This window comes from Chrysoperla carnea, chromosome 4 (genome assembly GCF_905475395.1).
Source record: "Chrysoperla carnea chromosome 4, inChrCarn1.1, whole genome shotgun sequence".
NCBI classification, from domain to species: Eukaryota; Metazoa; Arthropoda; class Insecta; order Neuroptera; family Chrysopidae; genus Chrysoperla; species Chrysoperla carnea.
The window spans coordinates 65,705,706-65,724,501 of NC_058340.1; the positions used below are offsets into that span (position 1 = coordinate 65,705,706).

Here is an 18,796-nt window from a genome sequence, read left to right on the forward strand (position 1 = left end):
TTTATCAATATTGTTGACTAATGGGTTAAAGGGTAAGCGAGAAAAATTTCTTATCAAAAGTTAAGTCCGTCTAACTGTAGTGTTTCTATACCATGGACATAGAAAATCATCTAAAGAGTCTATTACCCATTGTCTGTCTGTCCGTCATCACATTAACTCAAAAACGAAAAGATATATCAACTTTTTTTTAGCGTGCTTAGGACAGGTCAGTTGGGTCTTGGTCCATAGGACCTACCTCGTAAATCGTTAGTGATAGAACAAAAGTTAAAATATAAAAAATGTTCCAGATAAAAAAATTAACAACTTTTGTTTGAAACATTTTTTCGTAAAGATCACTTTTTACTCTTGAGGGCGCCAATTAGGTTTGAACTTTATATACTAGATAGGAATATCAGTTATATATGTGTGACACCACATAAGTGTTATATACACACACGATTGTGGACATTTAAGAGTGGCTATCTTTCTTTGCTTACATGAGGTAATGAAAAAAAAACGATTGCGTAATCAGCACTATCTGTACATGGTATTTCAACAGTTAACTCAGTCAATTGTTTGTTTTCACTTGTTTTTTTTTTTGAAAGTTTAAGTGGTAGTTTTCAAGTAGAGTTTTTGTCCTCATAGGATATTCAATTTTGAACAACTAGATTTTCTTATGAATCTTAACTTCCTAGAACTTTTAACATGATGACTCACATTTAAAAAGATATTATGATATTAAGATACAATAATTTTGTATGAAGTTAAAACAAACCTTTCTAAAACAGTATTTTTAATATATAATAACAAAGTCAATGTACAAAATTTTTGTTATGAGTGAAAAAAATTGATTTACTATATTATTGAGGTCAAGGTTATTACAATAGACTGACTTGACTTGACTCTATAATACATACATACATACATACATACATACATATGAAATGATTTGTCATTATTAAAAAACATATGTTGAATTCTAAGAAATATTGTTTTGAATGTGTTGACTATAGTGAAATTTTTTTTATTGATTACAAGCTGATGCCCGTGATTTTGTGTACAAATCACAAAAAAAGCCGTGCAGAAAGTAGTCTCAGTCTTGTATGTTTATGCTATTTAACAGATAAATTTTCATACCACGCATATATGAGATATATTAAGGTATATTAAGTTTAGTCCCAAGTTTCTAACGCTTAAAAATATTGATGCTATGAACAAAATTTTTTTATAGGGGTTCATAAAATCCATTTTCGGTTGTTCTTTCGTCTGTCCATCCATCTGTCTGTCTGTCTGACAACAGGATAACTTAAAAATGAAAAAAGATATCAAGCTAAAATTTTTATAGCGTGCTCAGGACATAAAAAGTAAGGTTGAGTTCGTAAATGAGCAACATAGGTCAATTGGGCCTTGGATTTGTAAATCGTCAGAGATAGAATAAAAGTTTAAATATAACAAATGTTCTTTATAAAAAAATAAACAACTTTTGTTTGAAACATTTTTTCGTAATCATCACTGTTTACCAGTGAGAGCGCAAATTATATAGTATGTATTATATGGGAATATCAGTTATGTTTTCATGATATTATGTATGTATATGTGGCTTTCTAAGAGTGGCTATCTTTTTTTTACTTACATGACGTAAAGAAATAAATGATTGCGTAACCAACACTTTCAATGCATGGTATTTTAACAATTAACTCAGTCAATTGTTTGTTTTCACTTGTTTTACTTTAAATTTCACAGATTACTGGAGAATCCTATTTAAATAAAATTATATATTCAAAATCAATGAACTATTCTATCTTGATAATTTTATCATTTCCCAGTGACCAATGGTTCTAGTAAAAACAGTGATCATATAATTGAATTTTTTTTTAAATTTACAGTGACTTGACATTTCTTATCAAAAAAAGGACTTTTAGATTAGTGTTAGATTTACGAATACAAAAAAATCCATCTGGCTAACTTTTTCAGTTTTTCAGTGATGATCGCACATGCGTAAACACTCTATAATTTGATTATAGAATTTTATAAATTGAAAGTAAACATATTTTAATAAATAATTCTTAAATAATAAACATGTAATGTCGGTTTACCTTTAAAATACCTGATAAAATAATATGTAATATTGGTTTACCTTTAAAAATACTTAGATTGTAATTCTTTATTTTGCGTCATGTGGTGCAATAATTGACACATATTTTTGCAACACATTTTGTAGTATCTTTACAGACAAGTTCAGACAAATATTCATTCATTCATATTTAAAAGTAAAATCTTCCGTATTCTGTGAATCGTTTTTTGTTTTAACTGTAATTGAAATGAATCGCATAAAATAAACTCTTAATCGATTTTAATCGATTAAGTGAATTATAGTAACAGATATGTGATATTTTATATTGTTAGATTATTAAAAAACTTTTTAAATTTTTATATTTATTTTTTCATTTTCTTTTTCTCTGTCTGTCTTTTTAACCAGTTTATAAAAAGGTAATAATATTATTCAATTTGGACCAAAAAAATTAAATAATAATTTCTATTTCAATATGAGTAATGAACTAATTAATTATGTTATTTGTCATATTATTTTTTGTATATTATCTCTAGTTAAATTGAAAATAAATTAATCGGATAATTTAAAAAAAAAAAAAATTGATATCTCATAGAGATTATTGAAAATTCTCTTCCATTTCAAGTGATTTAATTTTCATTTAAGAAAACTATTTCTTATTTGATAATATCTATTTTTATAAGGGGTAGTAACCGGATGAAATTTGACTTTGTTTTAAAGACCAAGGTTTTTTTTCTGTCAAAGTTTATATTTAAACTAACTTACGTAAATAAATATTTGTATCCTGAATAAATTTGATTAAAAAATTTTTTGATCTCATCTGGTATATCCAAGTATTTGAATCCTGGTTTACTAGATTTACCAAACTTGAATTTCTTCTAGAATATTGAAGTATTATTAAATTATCAATAACGCCATGAGTTTTTGTATCATAATATTACCAATAACGTCATAAGCTTTTGTACATTGATGGTGGAGGGAACGGGAAATCGTATATAAAAATATATTTGATACATTCAAAAGTGAAAAAGAAAGGATATTAAGCAGGTTTTCTTCCAATTTGGTAATGTGGTTAAATTTCTAGACATTATACAGAATTTCTAGGTCGAAAATTCGAGAGTTGATATATATTGAAAGAAAATTTTGCAATCGTCAAGTTTTTTTTTTTTTTTTTTTTTTAAAGGCTGATGAAATTTCAAACCATTGTTGTGAAATTCTAATAGCAATTCTTGCTAAAATTCTTAATTACATAAATAAAAGAATAATTCATCTAAAGTATATTTGAGTAATTTAGTTTTTAAATTAATAATTCCATTTTTTTATTAATTATAAATAAAAAATAGTTTGATATCCGTTTAAGGTGGAAGGCAAACGGAATCATGCTAAACTCACATTTTTCGACTTGTTTCCATATAAAATTATGTTATAATATATTGAAAACAAGCTGAGAGACAAACCATTTATCATCTTACATGTTTGATCATTTTCTGTGTGTGGCGGCGTTAATTAAGTGATATGTTGACATCACTGAAATTGAATTTACAGTTTAGAAAAACCATTTTCAATAATAACAATCAATTTTTTTTTAATTTTACATTTTCTTAGTAGCTTTCGAAAAAAACTTAAAATTAAAAAACATATAACTTTTATATTATCTATGTACTGAACAATGAACGTTAAATCAAATAAAAATTCATTCAATAAATCAGATCAGACGATTTTTTTTTTTTTAAATCCGAAGGTAAGGAAATCCTTAATGGGGGTGTGCCAGTGTTATTAAATACACAATAAAACACACAATATTATTATTTCACCTTGAATAAATTTCTTTCTATATCATAACAGACCTACCTAACAAACAAGTCTTTACTAATAATAATAATAATAATATGTGCACACGCTTTCATGTCTCCTAGATAAATGATATAACCTGCAGTAAGTCTCTCTCATATCAAAACAATAAACTCTTGGTGCTCTGCTCTGAGAGGTATAAGCGCCGTTCGCGTTCGTAGTTCGCCGTGGCGCGCCGGTCATATACACAAATCAACAGGTGGAAATAAACAATATTGTAAATATATATAAGTTGAAAAACAGATCTTTCAACCGGAGTGCACAGCACTCCACACACTATGTGTAATAAGAAACAGAGTTTATAAAGCATACTATCAAGAGAGTATATGAATGAAATAGTGTATGTTTTTTTTTTTTTTTCGTTGCCCCTCCTTCAATGTCATAACAAATCCCACCCAGTATTATACTATTGGTTCATGCGGGAATTCCCGTATAAATTCGTCATCGATCCCTCTTCTTTTTTACTCACCGGTACCACGTGTTTCAAAACACACATACATATTTATATACAATATGTATATCAAAGGTATATATCAGTCTTAAAACATTACACAGTGTGTAACTTCATGTGTGTAGGAGTACTAATAACTATACTCACGGGGTGACGTAGAGGGGGTACTTTGATGATTTTTTTTTAAACATTGCGTTTATAACATCAGCCCTTTATAATATGTATGGTAGTGTTTAGATGTCTTCATCTTCAGTTGACAATAAACTTTGTATCTTCAATGATCCATCATTAACTTGGAATCAGTCCTCGAGTGTGGATTTACTACACAAAATCAATTTCGTGCTGCAATCAATTGGTGTTTTGTGTTTATTAGTGAAGTGAGACAAATAAGTGCTGATTATGACAATCTTTTTTATATTTTAAAAAAATCAGCAAAAAAAATTTATCTTCCGTATTTAATAGAAAAAAAAAATTAAATAAATAAATAAAAACATTTTTTCCGTGTTTTCATTGATCAAAAAAAAATTTGAGATCATGTTTAACGAAAATTTAACTATTGACGGACATATAATTGGTATGTTACATCGTGATTTACGTACAATGAAAACATATCAACGAACCGAGAAAAATTGTTGTAAAAGTTGTAATACGGTTTTGTCGTCGTCGATGTCAACGAAACAACATCGAAAAATGTTTATGGTGCAAAAAAATACATCAAATAATTTATTAGTGTGTAATTATTGTAGTTTGAATTTTAATAAATTAGTAAAAATATTTTTTACATCAACACGAATATTTTCCAGACTATGTTATCGTAAGTACCATATAGAATTTTCTAACTTATTTTCTTTTATATTCGAATGTGCAACAAGTGGTCTAATTAACCTTTCTACCCTTTAGTATTACATATATCGATACGGCCACTTTTCATGACTGCCATTCTGAATGGTATTTCGCGGTATGTGTTTTGTTATACAATGTTTGCGATAACTCATATTTGAGTATTACTCATAATTTTGTAGGTGGTGTTTGTGTAATGGGTTATGCGTTAATATTTCTGAGAATTTATGAACAATTTCTTGTTATATATTAAATAATTTTTATTTCATAATCAATAGAATTATTATTTATTATATTTCGTAATTCATTTTTGAATTTTAAACTATACTCGCTATGTTTTTCATTTTTTTTGAATCAATCTTTCGAGATTCGAGATTACTTTTAGTTACTTTATGGTAGTTATTTCGAGAAATTATTTTGCGAGTTTCCTTATAGAATTTAAGAATAAATATTGATTTTTATCTCCTTTTTAAGCTTAGGTACTTTTAATAAAGGAGCCTTTTTGAAATTTTTCTATTTTTATTTAAGATTCCAGGTTGAACTACTGAGTTTCCAATTTGTCTTAGTACTTTAAATATAGTTCTTTCGGGAATATTATTGTTTTTTTTTTTTGCAATTTTATGAAATTAGTTTCCATTCTTTTCAGTCAATTTCCTAAAATCTTAAAACATTTGCTTAATCGTAATGAATGATTTTTATCGATTTTTTGCTATTCCTTCGAAGGAAAGTAATGTATTTTACTTGCATTTCGAATAGAAGTCAAGTTTGAATGTCTCCAAACAAGTAGCTTTTCAAATAAGAAGCTTTTTTGATGTTATACCTAATTTATTATTTTTTAAGCCTTGAAATTTTTTAAATATTTCGGTTTTTCCTTTTTTATTACAATGCTATTCAAATTATTTAATCTGTGAATCTTAAGTTTTGCTAATGATTCTCAAGCTGTCTTCGCCTTCAGTTGGTCCTTCGGAATGAATCCAAAAAGATTATCGAATTTTTTTTTCTATTTGCCAGATATCCAAGAAAGGATTTGACCTTCAAAGCTACAAATGCTCTTACTATCTAGCTAATTAATGGCTTTTCTTGAATTAAGCAATGGCAAAATATTTTCTTGATAGTTTTATTAGTTTTAGATATTTGGGATCGAAATTAATTTGAATGGACGAATTTTACAATACTGTCTTTAATAATTAAAATTACTAATTTTTGTAATCTTTTTTTCTGATTAAATGTGATGACAAATCTAAAAAATATCTCTGGATTATTTTTTTGTGTACATAATTCACGTAACACGATGATTTTCGTCACGGTAAGAATATTTTATAATAATAATGATGATTACAATTTTGTTCACTTTTTTTGTGTAAATAATACGGAAATATACGAATGATTCATAACATTGTTACGACAATAAGATTTGTGTACTAAACCTTTATAAATGGTTTTTCCCAATACCTAATTATACACTGTTGAATTTAATTTAATTTTTTTTTTTACTATTTACTACGAATTAAACTTAGATTTCTTATAATTTAGTTTTACGGAGGAAAAAAAATTCCATGCTTCTGAATTTGTTTGTGTTATATAATACCAAAGGTTTTATGATTCACTTGTACTTTATAATTTTATAATATAATTAATTTTTTTTTTTTTTTTTTTTACAATTTAAGTAAATAGTTTGTTTTAGTTCAATGGATATTAAATATTATATTATTTTAATTATTTTAACTCGAAAATTATCAATATTAGTTGTTAGTGTAAATATAACCAGAATACAAACACATTCCTTTTTATTATTTTAGTTTGTGTACTAAATTAGTAATTTTGTTAGTTAATATAAATATTGAAATGGAGTCATAATTAAACATTATCCTTAAGGGAGAAAAGCGTAAATAAAATTATTCGGGAAGCGTGTACTAAGTATTTTCTTAAAATACTATTTTTTGTCAAAATTGTATATTCTTCTATGGCTGGCTGTATTTCGTTGATAAATCTCTCAATTTTATTCCATAAGGCTTTGGTGGTTGGGGGTTTGTTTACATAAGCCCTAGATTTACAAAGTTAAAAATCTAATATTTTTGGGCTGGCAATTTTTATTTTGCTTTATCTTTTCACATTTACTGAAATTAAATCGCTGTACGGAAAACTTGTGCGAAAATTTCAAGTGAATAGTGAAAATTTTAAATCTTATGCTGATTTCAGAACATAATTAAATATTTTAATTAAATTTAATATGTTTAAGTTCAGTGGATTTAAAATTGTACTACATATTTTTTTATTATATTTATATTTTTATTTAATTTTATTTATAATTTCTATGAATTTCGTATGATGAATAAATTCGACAATTATTATTAATATGACACAAACAATATGACTGGTTTTAAAATTTATAATACGTGTTTTTAAATTATTTGCATTTTTATCAGAAATTTAGTTTTTTTTTTTTTTCATATGAAAAGTCAATAATCTCCCGCGGTTTTATAATTTTGGGAAATTTTTTAAAAATATTTTAGCTAAAAATATAATTGAAATGAAATTAAAATTTTCTTTAAATTATATGTTTATTTTTAAATAAGTAATTTTTGTATAATTCCTATGCCCTCTCATTCGTATTCGTAAATCAAGTAATACGATGTTATGACGTCATATTCATATGTTTGTATACCCTGTAGACCTTTATGGAATGACGAAAAAAAATGGAATGTTATCGGTTTTTATACTTTTACGTCCTTAGGAACTGAACGTTTTAGATTTTTATATTTAAAATTATCCGTAAGCAAATATTTCGTTTCGTTTTCGTTTCGACCGTCAAGAAAATAAAAAGTTTCGATTAGAAGAGCTGAATGATTTAAGATATTTTAACTTGATGATTTCGATAATCGAGTATGTTTCCACAAACGTTTTCTTTAATTTGTTGTTTATAAAAATATTGTAATCAAAATAAGGAAGATATTATATTTTTTAATGTGTGTCTGTGTACTTTAATAATTTTTACGATTGACCGGAAATACTATCAGGTGTACGAATTTCTTTAACAGTCATATGTACAGAGGAACATGACATAAAAACATTTGCTTCCAAAGTAAACTTTATGATTTAATAATTAATAAAAACATAGTTAAAAACAATATCCTTTTCTTATTTGTTATTTTTTGTTGAAAAGTAATTTAAACTTAAAAATATTTATCAAGTGGACGTTGTTCACCTAATAATGCTGCACCGTGTAAACCGCCGTGTACAAATAAAGTGTTTGCTTCGCAAAGATTCATTTTTTTAAGATAAGTCGATGAACTCTCAAATGAAAATTAATTTTAAAAGCTTAAATGGTATTGAACTTCGAAATTTATTGAGTCTTGATTAAATATCAAAATTATTTTTATAGAAGAAACCACATTTTAAAAGCTTTCATCGTCGAAGTCCAAACTTTCGTGTTTATGAAGCCTAAACTTCCAGGTTACGGTATTTTAAATACCAAATTAGATTGTAAATTTAATTTTGATCAGATTCAAATTGTGGACTTTAGAATAAACATAAACATATTTGAAGGAATTCTAGGAACTAGCTCAACCCGTGAGGAATTACGTAGTGCGATATCCGTGGCTAAAGAAATAGTATATAAGTGAGTAATTTACTCAATTTTTATTTATAGTCAATTTTATTACATATATGATATACAAATTACATAATGAAAATAATTAAATCTTAATATCATTTGTCTAGCCTGTTTTTTTCTGTCCACGCGAGATCTTCCCTATATTTTTCCTGTCAACACGAGATACCTATTCCTTATTATTTTATCAAATTCCATGATTTAATTCTCATTTTAAATCTTGTCGTGTTGGCTAATAAGAGAAATAATGTTCAGTTTTAATTTTGCTCTTTATGTAATTTGTACTTATATCACATCTGTAATAAAATTGCCTGTAAATAAAAATAAACTTATATATAATTTCTCTAATGCCCTATTATGTCAATAACTCCAATTGCTTAACACTAATTATTATTTAGTGTAATTCTTTAAAAATGATGTTTGTTTTTCATCTACTTTTAATTGATGAAAACGTGTGTAATATATAGAAAAATATTTTTATATTTTATACAATATGTACATTGTACACACAATCGTTCAGATATCTTCTAAGAGTGAACCGGATTATAGATATAATTACGAAATAGTTCGTTTTACAAAAAAAAACTTCAATATATATATATAAAAAAAAAACAAATTGTGTACTTAACTAACTCTAAGCCGATGTGTGTTTTACCTATCTATCATACAAGTGAACTTAAAACTTAACTAAGTATTGAACGAACGAAGGTATTTTATTGTTACATTAAAAATATCTGTCTAAAAAGAGTTAACTAATTTTTTTTTTTATAAAAAAAATAAATTATTTTCTATTTTACTTGTAAATATTTTTTAGGAATATTTTTATAATTTCTTTAAAAAAAAAACAAGAATTCACCCAACATTCTGTTCATACTACGCGCTTTTTTAAAGTACACGCTCACTCAATCTTAATTTTACACCCGCTACGTATTTTTTCTTTAAGGTAAAATGTAATTATCGATTCGCGGGGCTGGATTTGTTATTAATTGACGACGGTAGAATTATAGTGATACAAGTATACTTAAAAAAGATTTTGGCATGCAAAAAAATGCAATTCTTCATAATTTTCCATACCACAACCACCCAAAGTGCATACCTCATCATTTTTCATTAGAAATTCTAATCTTTTACTTCATAGATAATTAATTTAATTTTGTATTGTGTAACAGCGCTAATTTAGAAGATTATTGTTTTAATATTCAATATGTCAATATATAACTCCATTCAAATTTTCTTTACTCTCGACAAATTATAAAAATTCTTACTTGAATTACTATGGTTCTACCGTCTCTAATTAAATATACTGAAAGTACTTCACCCCAATCTGAAAATTTCTACAGAAATCAGGAAAAAGTTGATTATATACATTTATAGGAGTTATCTCCTTTTAACGGGAACCAATTCCGTCCACGTATGATTAGGGTAGCAGGTTCGATTCCCGCCGTTGTAACAAAATTAATTTAATTAATTGTTGTGATGGGCTGGTGTACTGCATTGTATATACATGAAGGAGATGTCTTCAGCCTCGGAAATTGAGGAGCTGATAAATGAACTTATCAGCGGAAAGGTGGTAAAACACATATATGGTATCACTCTATAGCCTAAGTTTGTACTTCGTGGACAATCAATATAACCTAACCTAACATAACCTATTACCAGAAATCATTTAAGCTTATTCCACTGTTCATGATAGAGATTAGAATTTAGAATTATTCCATTGTGTTTGCATCTTAAAAAAAGATCATATACCAAAAATTCAAGCGTGTTGGCTAAAATCACGTGTTGGAATCAATTACAAGGACATTTAAAATTTTCATCACACAAAAAATATAAACTCTAATCCAATTATTTTAAATAAACAACAAACTCAGACGACAAAAAAAAAATTAAAGAATTTTTTCTTGAATATAAAAACCATGAGAAAAAAATTCAAAAATAATTAAAAAATTATTATTACCCAAATTACTATTAAAAAAAAAAAATGAAATAGAATTCACTACTCAGTAAAGAAGAAGAATACCATCCATCTAACTCTTATTTGGTAATATGTTGATGATATTTTTGTGTCTTGGACTCGAATGGTTTTTTTTGATTGAAAAGAGGCCCGACACAGGCTGACTTTGTGGCAAGATGATTACAAGGAGAGCGCAACTAACACTCTAATATAGCATTATTCATTTATAAAATAATAATATAACTTAAAAAAAAAAAACAGTGCAGTCATCGACTTTATTTAAATAAACTAATCTTTTTCTAAACAATATAAAGATACCTTTTTACAAACGGGACGGTGTTGAGTTGAGATAGAATGTTGTATACCTTATAATCATATTGTTTACATCGGTTTAAGAGGTCTCAACTAATTTTTTTACTGACATTAATTAGTAATAAAATTTTAAGGGTTTGCCGACATATTAAATTACACTACAATTTTTGAAAAATAATAATATAAATTTTTTTAATTTTATTAGTTTTAACTTCTATTTAATATATTTATACTAAAAACAGTTTTAAAAAAATCATTATTGGAAGAATTGATAGTATTGGATTTTTATACCATGTATATTAAATATATCAAGGTATATTAAGTTTTGTCCCAAGTTTGTGATGCTTGAAAATATTGATGCTAACAATAAAGTTTTGATATAGCCGTTCATAAAATCACTTAATTAGTCCCTTTTTGATTGTCTGTCCGTCTGTCTAACCGTCTGCCTTTCTGTTGTCCGTCTGTCTGTCAACACGATAACTCAAAAACGAAAAGAGATATCAAGTTAAAATTTTTAAAGCGTGCTTGGACGTAAAAAGTAAGGTGTAAAATGAGCAACATAGGTCAATTGGGTTATCTTGTATACCGTTAGAGATAGAACAAAAGTTTAATTATAAAAAATTTTCTTTATAATAAAATAAACAACTTTTGTTTGCAACATTTTTTCGTAAACATCACTGTTTATCCGCGATGGCGCAAATTAGTTGCAAATGTTTTAGTAAGTATTATATGGATATACCAGTTACATGTGGATATCTTTCCTTATTTACATGAAGTAAAAAATAAACGATTGGGTCATCAACACTGTCTATACATGGTATTTCACCAATTAACTCTGTCAATTGTTTGTTTTCACTTGGTTTATGCAATTTTTGATGTCATGTTAGAAAAACTCAGAATATTAAACTTTGAAGAGAGAAACATTAATTTTAGCACTTTTTTTTCAAACCTGTAATTTTTTTGTAATTTTATACTCATATGTCTCATGATTTTCTTCACTTAAAACTTCGGTTAAAATGCTTTTACCGGTTTTAAGAATTTTCTATTTATAGTAATATATTAATTAAACTTGGATTTTACTAGAATGATTCGCCAGAGCCCCCAAATAAAGTTTTTGAATTATTTCTGTTTATTACGACAGTAGTAGGTAACATAGTAATTGTGAGAGACGTAAAACCATACTCTAATCTTTTAAATATTGTCCAATAATGTGAATGTTTACGAACACAAAAATTCAATTATGCAACAAGAACTCCAATATTCGAACTAAGAAATATTATCTAATAATTTTGTCACTTATATAATAAAACCATATGAATTTCCTGTCAATATTAATAAAATAAAACAAACTGTAAAACAAATCGTTTTTAGAGAATCTTTTACAAACACACACACAAATTATAAAATAATTTTCATATTTGCTAGTTTGTACAAATCATTAAAAGTAATTAATAAAAACAACGTTAATGAAAGAAGAAGAAAAAAAATAAAATAAACAAGCTAATAATGAGCCAAAGCCACACACAGACAATCCGCAACAAATAATAATTTGCTCTATAAATTATTAATCGTTTGTGGAATGTTTTGATAACTACACGAAAAAAAAAATGTAATGTTAATAACAATTTTCTTTAATAATAATAATAATAATTTTTTTTTTATATACAACAGTAAATCAAACCTGCACTCTCAATGCTGGTTGCTTGGCTATTTGTTGCGTTCACATCAGAACGATTTGAAATAGAGTTACGTTTTTGTCATTATTTAATATTTTTCTAATTTAGTTAATTCTGTTTTTTTGCTATTTGATGCAAACGTTCAAACAACGAACGAAGAAGTAAAAATATGTGGTAAATAACTATATGGAATGATGCATTAACGCACATATTAACTGGCCAATTATAGGCTATTATTATTGCGGTAGGTCTAGCCTGTTATAATAGGTGTACTTACACCAAGGTATATATGTTTTTTTTTTTTTTTTTAAAATAATATTAATCTACCGTAGATGTGACGATCTGAACATTGTGTACCGTGTGTCGAACTTTAATCGCGATTAGAAAGACACTTAGTCTTCAAGCAGCCCTCTTTCCTCAAACTGTTCTGCCTTGAGAAAAATTTCTTTATATCGTCATCATGAAATTTACATATATCGGTTTCTTTCTGTTTTGGTAAAGTTTAAAAATTCGCAAAGGTGAAAAAGCTCGTAAATCACTTAAAAGGTATGGAGGAATTAGCATTTCCCGTTATTCCCTTAATAACTGGCTCATGTATGCCAATATGTGATTAGGGCTTCTTAAGAACACCAGGCATTTTCTTACAATGTTCCTAAATAGATATGGTTGTTCTCGAAGAAAAAGCGAGCTATATCTCAAATTTTTCCAAATTTTTTTGTATACAGGGCAATCACTTTGTAAAAGAAATTTTCCAAAATCAATAAACTAATAAAAGATTTATTCTTGTTCTCAAGATAAATAAATTTGTTCCACACTCGGTAAAAAAAAACATCGATTGTTCGCCGCAACGCAATAAACATAAGATTTACCGATGCTATAATAATACAGAAAGATTCTTAAGAAATGTAGTTTGAATGGTATAAAGTCTTGAACGACCATAGATTTATACAATACGATGACATTATTATAATTTTTCCAAGTCTTTCATCTCGTCTTGTCAACCTTTGTAGCTCAGTTGGTTAAGGTGTAATCAATTTCCTTTCGCGGTATGCCTAAGGTAGCTAGTTCGATTGCCGTCTTCACAACAAAAATCAATTTAATTAACTATTGTGATGGGCTGGTGTAGCGTATGGTATATGCATGAAGGAGGTACACTCAGGCTCTGAAAAAAATTGAGGAGCTGATAAATGAAATTATCAGCGGAAAGGTAGAAAAACACATATATGGTACCTATCATAATGGGCTCTATCTTTCGTGGACAGCCAATATAATCTAATCTAATCTTCATCTCGTCTTAAATTTTGATGCAATTATATTCTTGAAAATGAAGATGAAGACGTTTTGATTTTTTCACCATCTTTCAAGGAAAATTTGATATCGCTTGTAGACGGAATTTGAATTTTACAAGTATGAATGGAAATTAAGAAAGAGTTTGTTACATAATGTATATGTTCTCTTAATGAATATACTTCTTTCAATTAAGTCACTGTTAGTTAAACAGGTTATTCTACCTTGAACATTATATGAACTCTTTTTACAACAATATTATACCTCCTATAATGTTATGTGTCGTTATTATGATGACTTGGTGTGGTCAACATGGTGTTTGTTGTTTTATATAAGTTAACTTTAACTCTTTTAAGCTTTAACTCTTAAAGCAAGCTAAAGAGATGTTTGTTAAATGTTTTATATACTCTTAAAGATACCTACGATTTACTGCATACATCAAATGAATAATGCCGTCAAATTGATCTTCTCATCATTTTAAAACTAAACATTGTTGTTCAAATTACACAAACTCATTTGTTCTTTGCATTTTTTTATTTCTTTTTTTTTTTTTTTTTAAAAAAGATGCTATGTGGGTCTGTTGGATAAAAACAAGCAATATCCTTTTTTATAAATATTTGTAAGGATCTACTAAGTTTGTTTTATTTATTTTTTCTAGGATTAGGGGAGGTTTTTGTGCTTGGTGCGTGTTTATTAAGCGTATTACGAATACCAACAGTTTTAACAGCACCAGTGGGCCAATCAGCTATGGAACTAAATGGAAAACCAAGATGGATAAATCCATGTGAAATAGATCCAGCAACATTAGTAATGAATGAAGATAATATCACACAGCATGCACAACTTAAAACGGTATTGTTACAAACGGAAAATGCATTAAATCATGCAAGAAAATTCCGAAATGAATATGTAAGTACGCAAGATTTATTTTCAATTTTTAGTCCCGGCCAATTAATCAAATTAGTCAATAAACTTATGGTTAAACATTAAAGGTTTATGTATCAGTAAGAAAGCTTTCAATAAAAATTATAATATAAACGAATCATAAAATAAGTTACTCTTTAGAAAATTGCAAAAAAATTTTTTTTGCCTTCGAAATCGACAAAATTCATTATATAGGATAATTTTGACCCAAAAAATCCAAAAATCGGGTTTATTTAATGATTGGATGCGTGGCTTTTGAGATATATTCCAAAATTGGACATACCGATTTTCTCAGAAACTATGCATCCAATCGATACATAAACCCGATTTTCGTATTTTTTGGATCAAAATTACCTTATATACAGAGTTTTATCGAAATCGGAAACACAAATTTTTTTCCCGATTTTTTCTGAGTTTACAAGCGTTATTGCATTGTATAGAAAAATATTAATTATTGAAAAAAAAAAAAAAAAAATTAATAAAAATAATATTTATTCTCTTATCAAAAAATCTGTTAAATAAAACTAATAATTTGTATAGGCGCCAATTCTTTCCGTGCATATTAAATAAAGAAATATTATGTAAAATAAATTTATTTTTATTAATTAAAAAAATTGTAGGTATTTATGTATATTTAAACGTTCAATTGATATTTTTTTAAAGATAATACTTAAAAAATAAAAAGAAGAATCTTCTCTGCGTCTGTACATAATTGAACGTGGATATATTTATAAAATTTTTTGTCAACGGAACAAAATAATACTTCAATAATTTTATTTCAATATTTTTAATAATCTTTTGTATTGAATAACGTACATAAAACTTGAGTATAGGATATTTATTTGTACACGATTGGAAATTAAAAAGTGCATCAAAATTTTAAGTTAAAAATTGGCACATTAAAGGCACATTATTGGCACTTATAAGGAGAGAACTGAAAACTTAGAAGTTTTAGTATAAAAATGTGAAATTTCATAATATTTGAATTAAAATTATCAACATCAATCTGGTTTTCACATCTATTGACACTCCGAGCTACAATTATATGCATATTTATATGGTTTTTTATTATTTAAATATATTACGGGCTGTACAAGATTATGAAAAAATATAAATACACTTCAATTGAAATAACAATTAATATACAATCATATGATTTGTGGATAGTATTTGTATTTACATAAATTTCAATGCACTTGTTATATACCCAGCACTAATGTTACACAATTCGTCAGATGTATAGCTACAGATATACTACTATAAGCACGAACAGCATGTCGGTAACGCGAACCCATAACATTTTCCACTATCAAAAAGTGCCTAACGTCGCTAAAGAAGTTTTCACTTTAAAAATATAGTGTGTAAATGAAACGTGTTCCATTTTTAAAGTTATTTTTAAATATGTTTACATTCTTTTTCAAAATTATTATAACTACGACAAAACTTTTCCGATTTAAAAGATGTGTCTATCGTATCTTCCCGGACAGTTCTAGAATTTTTAACATATTTAACCGTCCAAAGTTTTTACAAGTAACTGATTGATTTTCAATCCGGTATAAATAATACTAATATCACATGAACTATAGAAGCAAGTGTTGTTATATACTACATGTCTAACTCAAAGTGTACATATAAGTATTATTACCCATGCATTTGGTGACTGGACTGATAATGTATATGCACAATTCTTACACCTATACTATTAAAATAAAGTATGTATAATACCTTATGCATTTGTGTTCGTTTTTAATAGTAGTAAAATTCATTCATAAAAATGCATTCATACTTATATTTATTATAATTTTATGCATATTAATAATTTACACACATATTCAAATTAAAAATATGAAATATCTAAAGATGTCTGTACCTCGTTACTAAACTAATTTTACGATTTATAATTTTGCCGCAAATAACGACATTGATTCATAGATATCTGTAAAAAATCACTTTTCGGTAGATAAATATAATATACAATTAGCAAAAGTTATTATTTCTAATTATTTAGAGCAAATTTTTGATAAATGTAATGATAATTAATATTAATAACGATTAATAGAAAATATTTGGGAGTGATGATGACATAGCAGACAGAAAAATTGGAGTATTCAAACTTTCATATTAACGGTAATTTAAACTTTTTTTGGAAATTAAAATACTATGTCGTTCTTGACTTAATTGAATATAAGTAATATTTGAGATTCGAGTATTTAAAAAAAAAAATCGAAAAGAAATGTATTAAAAAAATATTGAATAGACAGTAAAATGTTTAAAATTTTTTATTATTGCACAGAAAAAAATATATATATAAAAAAATAAACAGCAACGCATGTCTATTACCGACGAAAACAATTGAATGTGTCCGGACGTAGCTATAAAATATAATACAGAGAGGTATTTACTTGAAAGATGATTTTACAAATAATTATTAACTTCTCTGAGATTTCTACATTAAAAAAAATAACGAATAAAAAAAAATCGTAAAATTTCAGTTGATAAAGTATGAAGAAAACTACATCTCGAACAACGCACGTTTAACTTCTTTGGGTGTCTCGAAAGTGTGAATTGGCACAAAAAAAGCAAGAAAAATTGTATAAATTTTGGATTCCTTTTTAAGAAACTTTAATTAATTTATTTGAAAAAAACCCTATAATTTTTCCCAAGATTATTTAAATGTTAGAAAGTAATAAACCTTTACTGAAGGTTCAAATCAATATGTAATTTATTTTCCAAAGTTAGAATGAATGTTTTGAAAGGAAAATGATACGTCTCTGATTGGTATTGTATTTATACAAATCAATAATCATTGTGATTATGTTAAAAAAAAATACAACACAACATACCTTAAGAGTCTGGCAATCGGTTGGAGCTTCCGCTTAACATATAGGCGCGTAAACATATTTATATTTAATATTTTATAGTATTTATTATAATATTCACTTATTATTATTGCATATTATATACAGTGCTGTACCTTTATTAAAGATGTCGGAAAACCCATCACCAGACAAACACGTTTTCACCGGATATAATAAGGATAGAGCTATATTATTTATAATAATCATAATTATATTTTTATTCTTTTTTGAAATAAATAAAGAAATAATTTCATTAATCATTTTTAAATAATTTCAATTATAAAAATATTGTTTTTAATTTCTTTTAACTTATAATATTTTTTTACCGAAAGTTGAATGTTTCATTTGAACGGTCTCAAAATTTATACCTAGATCCAACTCAAAATCGGCTCATTTTTACGTTACAGATAGTTTGATATATGTGTATTTTTTGTACAGACGCTGTATTATATTAGTAGAAAATAGTAAATTTTGGTGTATGTTTCGGAAAATGCCACCTCTTTGTCATGGATATTCTTTTGGATATCCACAACTTTTAATAAAAATAAAACAAATAAAATATTAATTATAAGCCAATAATATTTGCGTATCCCTAGTATTCAACTGTCTTTGGTTTATTTTACATATCCTTAAATTGATAACAGTGCCATTTATTGAAATTATAAAAAAATTATTTCATATACTTTCATAAAGATAATTCATAAAAATAAGAATTTTCAACATTTTCCAAGCGTTTCTCTGTCGTGAGCTATCAATCTCAAAAAAAAAACAGCCTCTTTTAACTACAATAAATGGAAGTGTATTAATCCGTCTGTCTGTTTCTAATCGCTATGTATGCTTAGATCTTTAAAACTACGCAACGGATTTTGATGCGGTTTTCTCTAATATTGTTTCAAGATAAATGTATAATACATGCATGTAATAGTAGAGTAAGGGGTTGAAATAGGAGTCGAAAGGGATGTGCTTTAAAAACTTAAAAAGTC

The 18,796-nt window shown here is 26.5% G+C and overlaps 1 protein-coding gene across 6 annotated transcripts in view; it reads left to right on the forward strand.

Moving 5' to 3' along the window:
- The window catches only part of LOC123298325, a 130,136-nt gene that overhangs the window by 96,613 nt on the left and 14,727 nt on the right, over positions 1–18,796 (forward strand). For 4 of the 6 annotated variants that reach the window (XM_044880296.1, XM_044880297.1, XM_044880298.1 and 1 more), the window contains one exon: positions 14,690–14,940. In XM_044880296.1, coding sequence (XP_044736231.1) covers positions 14,779–14,940 — 162 coding nt within the window. In that variant the 5' untranslated portion in view covers positions 14,690–14,778. Of the gene's footprint in view, positions 1–5,031; positions 5,167–8,754; positions 8,812–14,689; positions 14,941–18,796 lie in introns of those variants that run through there. The other 2 variants (XM_044880294.1, XM_044880299.1) reach the window with 2 other exon arrangements.